The sequence below is a fragment of the Phaethon lepturus genome, unplaced genomic scaffold, assembly GCF_000687285.1.
Source record: "Phaethon lepturus isolate BGI_N335 unplaced genomic scaffold, ASM68728v1 scaffold17902, whole genome shotgun sequence".
Lineage (NCBI taxonomy): Eukaryota > Metazoa > Chordata > Aves > Phaethontiformes > Phaethontidae > Phaethon > Phaethon lepturus.
Window position 1 is genome coordinate 1 of NW_010522798.1, and position 8,458 is coordinate 8,458.

General features: G+C 42.6%; 1 protein-coding gene across 1 annotated transcript; it reads right to left on the minus strand.

The window, feature by feature from the left end:
* Window positions 1–251: 251 nt before the first annotated feature.
* On the minus strand, window positions 252–8,064 carry LOC104614944 (PI-PLC X domain-containing protein 1-like; the record flags this gene model as incomplete). Its single annotated transcript, XM_010281941.1, has 4 exons — window positions 7,921–8,064; window positions 4,984–5,120; window positions 1,613–1,741; window positions 252–457 (listed from the first exon to the last, which is right to left on the minus strand). Coding segments are annotated over exons 1-4 (584 nt in total), but the record flags the coding sequence as incomplete, so codon positions are not given.
* Window positions 8,065–8,458: the final 394 nt, after the last annotated feature.

The window sequence follows — 8,458 nt, forward strand, 5'->3', positions numbered from 1 at the left end:
CATAGAAGGAAATCAGGTTGATCAAGCAGGAAATCAGGTTGGTCAAGCAAGGAAATCAGGTGGTTGTCCCACAACTCAACAGACATGACAAATTTAATTCCCTCCTCCACACTGTGAGATGTAGATTTGCTTTAGCTCTTCAATTTTATTAGATAAAGCCCTATCTCTGATGCAGCAAATGTAACTTTTCCTACGTTAAAAATGTAAGTGAAAGTAGAATATATCTAAAAATTTAGAATCAAAGATCTCACTGTAATAGATCCTTCTTAAAAAATGAGGGAAAAAAGGGTCTCATACTTACATTTCTGGGACACAATTTACACTGGAAAATCTCTTTTATACAGGCAATAAGATGACGATGAAGTTTCTTGGTTAATCCGTCAAAGTTCCTGCAGGCTAAGATAACAACTTCCTGAGGATGAGTTTCCAACCACCTTAACACTTCCCACAGAATATCCTACAAGAGAGAGTCATGGCATCTTAGAAAGTCATCTATGCTATGCAGGGGAAAGGACTTAAAACCAACAGAGCATTGATGGTAGCGTAGACTCGCAATCCCAATAATAAAAATCCACGTAGGTTTCTGGAGGACGGCCATCTGACAGCCCGCAAGGTGTTGCAGTGAGATGGACTCCAGGAAAACCTACTTGCTGCAGGTTTGCTCTGGGTGTGGGTCTAGCACACCACACTTAACAGCTTTGTATTTTGATAATATCCATGAAACTCCTACTGCCTAGAGGCAGGTTAGCAGTAAACCCATCTTCCCAAGCTTCTTTAAGGACAAAGAACGTGTTAGTGGCAAACTCAACATCAGGGAAAAGCTCTGTGCTTGTTTAAACATGACAGGACCTGTTTTCCCCATTTGTTATGGGCAATGACAACTCCTTGAAAAGTGCATGTCATTAGCAGAGTAGCCAGGCACTACACCTAACGGTTTACATGGGCATGCCAGTCACCATGAAATCTCAAGGCATGAAGGGTTCAGACTCATAAGCTGAGTTTAGCCAGTTAGTCTACAAATGAAAAGCTGCATTAGCTGGCTGTCTCTGGCTGTATAGGTCCCAGCAAATGGAAGGAAGATGTAAACTACTCCACAGTGACAGACCACATGCAAAGAGCAACTCACAGTAGTTTCTTCAAAGTAGCTGACAGTAATTTGATCATGGGATCCAGATCTAAGCCTCTCTGTCTTTCAGTGAAACACTTTTTCCTCAAAAAAAAAAAAGGTTTCTGTGATGTTATTAGGCTTTTAGTACCCTCTTCTCTTAATAACATCTCTCCTTACTGGGGAAATGGGATTGCCCTGGATAGCATCCTGGGACAACACAAGATAAATGCCAGAAACATCAGGCACTTGGTGGGGGACAGGCGGTGGAGCGCAAGGCACAGCAACTCCCGTTTCAGGATAAGGAATTGATTGATGCTCCAGTCTCACTTGCAGGTGCAGAAACTAACTTCCAGCCCTGCTGATTTTCTCTAATTTGAAGTCCTCACATTAGGAAAACAAGTAACCTACTCAGGAAAACTTGGCCCAGCATTTTCAGATTATGATGGCTCTTGAATAAAAGAAACAGTACAGGCTTTATAGCCATCCCAAAGGTAAGGACAATACCTGTACAGTAACAGTAGTGTAAACCATATGCACGAAGTACAGATTCATAGATGGATCGTTAGCCTTGTGGGCAATCCTGAAATCCAGATATCTAACTCCGGCCTCAAGTTGCTCCATCACAGTCAGTACCTGAAAAAGTGAAAGAGAAGGCAAACGTTCCGAGAGCTTGGAAGGGATTTGCTTCTTTTGTTTAGAAAGCCAAAAGAGGTGTACAAAGTTAGCCCTATGACATTTTTCACAGGTCTTTCATCGTTAAAATGGCACTGTACACTACCACCTTGCAATTTTGAAGTATCTTTCTGACAAGAGAGATCCCAATTTCCCTACGGCATATACTGCAGGTATGGATTAGATTAGTTGCAGACCTCTGTCCTCCTTGTGTTCTAAAAGTTAAAGATCCATTAACCTGTGCGTAAACACACAATCGTGCTTCACAAGACTATTCGTATAAAAAAAATTGCAGGATCAGCACCTTAGAAATGCTGTATTTATTTTATTAGATCAAAGACTTTATCATGGTTGTCTCTGCGGAGCTCATTCATCCCCAACAGAGGGGAAAAAAAATAACAGGGAAAAGTACTGGCTATTGTTCTTTTTCAGGATAAAGTATTTTCAAAAGTTTTAATTAACGTGTAGAAGTCCCACAAAACGGAGGTCCTCCTGTATTTTCACTCTTCCCTTGAACTTCTCCTACTGGATTTGAGGGCTGATGGAACAGGGGATAAAGCTGAATTTCTGGGGCAAAAAGTCCCAAATGATATGTCTCTTATCTATATCAAGGCTCCCTTTGCATAAGAAAATACAATCAGTTTAAGTAAATACGTTTAAACACTGATTTGTCTCAGTTCAACCTGCTATGGACACACTTTTATGTTTCAGAAAGAACACACACTGTACAGGTTTAGGTCAGAAAGGATTCAACAAAAGCTAAATCAACACAAGGGTTGCGCCTGAATAACCACATTTGTAGCTTTAGGGCCAAGACAGAGCTTAAGAGGGATGGCAGGATGCTCACCCCGCCTAGCTTTAACCATCTAACTCCCTGTTCTTAAAATGGGAATTTAATCTCCCCAGGCTGTGCCTGAGCTGGAGGGCTGGGAGCAGCCCAGCCCCACATGCCCTGGGGAGCAGGTGGTGTGGTGGCTCCAGCCAACTGTGCCTGCTTGGTCTCCAGCAGACAGAAGCAGCTGAAGGCATGATCCATGCCCAAGCCCCACCGTCACTTGGAGCATGCTGGAGATGGGAGCATATATGGTTGTGGGTCATGTATAACCTTGGTAGCCAGAAAGAGAGCCAGATGAAACAGCTGCTCTGAACTGCCCTTTGGATTAATTAATTCATTTCTGTTGGCTGCATGGGAAAACTAGACAAATTAGACGCTCTGGTTAGTCAGTTGGGTTTGGATACTGAATTAGACAGTGTGAACATTGCCCTCCAAGGGAAAACTTTAAGAGGAAGCCTTGGGGAGCAATGCTGTTCAGTGCTGCAATCTCACGCCGATGAGTGGAAGTTACACTCCTGACGCCTGCCATCGCGCAGGGAAGATTTGGACTAGACTGACATCCGTAACAGCCAGGGTTCAAGCCAGGCACCACGTCCTAGGCACTGGGCCATCCAGGAACCTGTGGGTCCTACCATCAGTAGGGCTCCTTGATCTCTGTTCTGGATACCAACAGGTGGAGTCACCTCCTCGCAAAGATAACTCGAGCACCGTAGAGCTAAGGAGGGCAGGATTGCAGCCGTGCCTCTTTCCCACCAGCGCCGGGCCACTTCTCGGTCAGGACACTGGGTTTGGACCAGAAAATAACTATAATGATGTAAGGAGCTTGTTTGTCACCAACAGGGTCACTTCGCTGGCCAGCAATCCGCAAGTTAGGGGTTTTCTAAATCTTTCATTGGCTTAAGTCCCAAAGCAAAAAGCAGCTCAACATGAGGTACTGTGCTAAGCGAATGCCCTTCCACGTCAACTCATCACTGCCATTACATATTCGAAATCTGATAGTGTCTAAGACTCCAGGCTACTAGGGCTGCTCAAACACAACAAAAGATACCTAAGCATAATTATTGCCATTTATCAAACATTCAGTTTTAATTCCCTAATAACGAACTACTCCCCCAGTAAGAACAAAAGTGAAAAGACTTCGGGTACCTCTTTGATGCCAAGAAAGTCTGTTCTTCAGAAAAATCTTCAAAAGCTCTAGCTTAAATGATGAGCCCAAATTTTGTCTTTAACATACATTTGTGAGGAAAAAAGAGATAACTACTGGCTTAATATTTAGACATTGTAAAAAATTAACTAAACCTTCCGTGAGGGACCACACCTTCATTCTCTTAATCTTTATGGAAGAAAATTCCCTTCAACAAGATTTTTGTCTCTGCTGAGACAATACAGATGGACAAAATAACTGACAGTGATAGTAAAAATGACAAGCATTACCTTCTGAACAAAGTGCAAAAGAAAAACCTCTTTTGATTACAGTTATATTAAATGTTATTTATAACAACAATAAACATGAAAAAGAAGATGAGTTTCTAGTACCAAGTGGTCAGCTTTAAGCAACTTCTTTGTCTATGTATCATCCCTGCCTCACCTATATGCTTTTTCCCCACAAAAGAAGATCTGGTATGTATGGCACCTACCTCATACCCTAACGTGCTGGTTTTGGCTGGGATAGAGTTAATTTTCTTCATAGTAGCTATGTTTTGGATTTGGGATGAAAATGGTGTTAATAATATAGAGATGGTTTTGTTATTGCTGAGCAGTGATTACACAGAGTCAAAGCCTTTGCTGCTTCTCACCCCACCCCACCAGCAAGGAGGCTGGGGGTGCACAAGAAGTTGGGAGGGGACACAGCCGGGACAGCTGACCCCAACTGGCCGAAGGGATATTCCATACCATATGATGTCGTGCTCAGCAATAAAAAGCTGGGGGAAGAAGAAGGAAGGGTGGGATGTTTGGAGTGATGGTGTTTGTCTTTCCAAGTAACCGTTACACCTGGGGAGCCCTGCTTTCCTGAGGATGACTGAACACCTGCCTGCCCATGGGAAGTGGTGAGTGAATTCCTTGTTTTGCTTCACTTGTGTGTGGCTTTTGCTTTACTTATTAAACTGGTTTTGTCTCAACCCGCAAGTCTTCTCACTTCTCCTCTTCTGATTCTCTCCCCCGTCCCACCGAGGTGCGGAGTGAGTGAGAGGCTTCTTGGGGCTTAGTTGCCAGCTGGGGTTAAACCATGACACCCAAGCACAGTATCTCACGAGAGCGCCGATTTCTGTGCAGCGGGCTATTCTTTCATTGAGCGTGAGCACTCTCAGCACTGCAGCACAAGCCTCAACTTTGCCCAGGCAAGACAAGAACGCTAGACAACAGTTACCTGTGTTGTAGACCATTTCATGATAATGGGGTGCACAATGCAGGGCATACATTTGTTTAAAAACTTCACCAGCTTGGATTCATTGCCACTAACAGCAGAGTTTTTATCTAAGCAGTAGGTCATAGTGTCGTGACTCCCTGTAGAATACAAAAATAAACGTACAGGAAACGTCATTTCTTAACTACTCAAGCACCACAATACACTGTTACATTGCGTGCACACACCTGACATGCCACCATTTCCAAATCACACACCTATATTGCCTGACAGCCTATGTAGTTATGGCAAAAAGGTGGACTCTTCTACAGAGGTTGCTCACCTGATATTAATAAGCTAAGTGTGAAATCCTCATGAAGGGAAGGCATCAAGGCTTTTTAGTAAAGCAGTCCCCATCTGAACTACACGTCGTTGTTTGCCTCAAACCACAATAAAAAGGCCTATTTCAACTAGCACCTTCCACTGAAATAATTATCTTGACGTGAAAACCCACTTTTTTCAGGGAATAAATAGCTGTAGGCTGAATTTATCTAGAACTTTTCCTGTTCTCAGAGTTGTCCAAATGAAAGATTTCCTACTCCAATCCCGTCTTCTCTGCACAGGAAAATATGACTGAAAGCAGAAATTCATCTTCTTACACCTTTGACTGGACCAGCTCCTAACTTGGCACTTTAACCATTTATATCTTAAATATTTGGTAAAAATGCCCTCCTGAACTAAACTCCCACATCCCCGACAAAAACAACATAAGAGGTAGGTGCTTGAAGGCTTCGGAGACAAAATCGAGTCTAAATTTACATGTGATAGATGGACAAGATCTGTCTTTTATGGAAAAACCCAAACCAAGCTCACTGCAGATGAAAGATTGATAATGAGGGCATGCAATCAAAGACGTTTGTCTTACAAGATGTAAGAGTCAACCCATTAAACACCCATGGACCAAATCCAAGTCTGAGAGAAGTGAACAGGATTCCATCACTGGGTGTTGCACCTATTGATGTCAATCAGCAAACAGATAGTAACTTTTCGTTTAGGAGTTGTCTTGTGATGTCAGTGAATTACAGTAATGAAAGGAAGATGGGTATATCCTTGACACAATGAATATGATGCAAAGATAGTGAGCTAGCACCAAACCAGGTAGCTTCAGAGCTTGAAGCAACATCTCCCCAGCAGCACTGTGCCGAACCTGGTGCAAACACAACACTAATTACTGAGACTCGCCTCTGTCTCCTCATCATGCTTTCAGAATGTGCTCTCTCATGTTTCTTGCGTGCCTTGTTGTCTTGTCTGAGATAAGCTTCCGTTTCCAAACCGGGCTTCCCCCAGTCATTGCTCCCTCTTGAAAACCTGCCAGAGCTGTCTTGACCTAGTTGGTATTGATCTGCTTTTGTTCTGACCTGGGCTAGACCAGTTCTGTAGGTCAGTTGGACAGCCACCAAAATCCTCCAAGCTGATAGCCTGCAATGCTCTGTAAAAGTCCTCCAATGTTTGCTGAAATGGGCTTGTCTTCAACTATTCTTTTCTTCATGCCTGTTCTCCATGCAGGCATACTCACAAAAATAACAAACATTCAAAAGAATAACAAGGTCACTGTAATGGGGAGTGAGGAAGTCAAAGGCACACATCAGCAGGTTCTCAGCTTTCTACAACATCCAAGAAACATCCCTGTGAAAGCTTTTTTAGAACACGACCTTCTTCTGTCATAAGATAGATACTTATTTTCTTCTCTCAACAGCTAAATAAGAAATCTAGATTTTCTTTTACAACATCTGTTCTGGGGTCCTCTTACATAGGCTTTATGCAAAACTGAGAGGTGCGCTTGTTTTGATGTTAACACAAATTTAAATTACCTATCCAAGAAGTCACCGTGAAATAAGTTCCTGGTTTTCAATTTTAATCAAAATTCCATACTCCATTAGTTCACAAATGCAGAAAAAAAAAAATCCACCATGGTTCTTGGACTCCACCCACTGAAGACAAGACTTGATTTTCCCACTATCTCTAAATGTATGCCTTTGCTAAAGTTAACCTAGGATCCTGTACCCTACATAAAACATTCATCTACGTGCTGTGCTGCTTTCCACCCAAACTACCTGCTGCATCTACAGGTGTGAGAGAAAGCATGCGCTAGACTTTTCCTTAGTATCATTTTCATTGTGGAGGCAAAGGAAACCACTCAAGAGCTGACAGTCCTCCAGTGCCTCCCCACGTGGCAGTGCAAACAGGCTCTCTTCTTTGGGCAGAATGAGAAAAAAAATTTAAAAAATTAAAAAAACATCTATTCAAGGCAGCAGAGAGAAGCAAAAATATGATGAAAGAAAGGCTAATGATACACAGGTCTGAATGTAGTACCAATGAGGACACCAGCTATAGCGCAGCTGTGTTTACCCATAATGGGATAAATCCAGTTTTTATAAGCAGGGTAATGCAGAAAAGTCACACTCTAAATTAATAAAAACATATGTTAATTGAAAGTCTCCATCCTCCTTTTTTCATACCTTCATGGCCTCTTTTAAACAGTACAAAGAAACAAATAATAAGATTAAATGTTATTTCTCTCCTTTTGGAGCCATCTTGTCATGTAGGAAGTGGCGAGAATGAAATAGGAAACTCTCACCATTGCCCAGATAAGCAAATGCTCAGGCTGTTAACACTGATCTGAGAAGATAATGCACACGGACTGCAAAAAAGTCCCTCTTTCTTTCCTTCCCTCAATAAAAAAACATGAAAAAAACCTTTTTCCCCTCCAAGAAAGCCCAAACATTGCAGACTAAAAAGTATTCACATGCATGCACATGTCACACGAACCCTCCCCCAAGCCCTGCTCCCACACGCTGACCCAAATAATAAACGTAGCCATCCTGAAGTGGGACAAACAGGATGTTCCAACGCTTAAATGACATGCTAACAAAAGACTGGAGAACAAAAGTTAATCTTTACCTGGAAGAGCTAAGTTATAGAGGGGAATATCCCAGAGCTTCTCTGGTAACCGGGACATCCATTGACCATTCTCATGGCACACGTGAACGGAGGTTTGCAAAGGGCCTTCCATTAGTGCCTGCTCTAGGACTTCATAGGGTGTTCTGGGAGGGAAAAAGAAAAGGAGTAAACCATTCCATATACTGTGGTTGAATTAATGCCATTGCACCTGTGCAGAATGGATTTATACATGCTATAAAATGTCAACCCTTCTCTCAAGTAGTTACAGCAAAATGTCAAGAACTTCTCGGCCACAACACACACTGCTTTTGATAACATTGTCTCCCAACACAATGTCAGGGGAGGGTTCCAGCTTTAGTCTTGTAAACTGACCAACTGAAGGAAAAAATAGAGCCAATACAAATATGTGCAGCTTCGTTGCTATGGAGAAATGACTGTCTACATTGGCTATTGCAACATCTTGAGGAGTAACCTACCTCCAGTGTGAAACAACGTCTGTTCCCTGACCCTTTGCAGCCCCGGGAGCATGGCAGTGGGA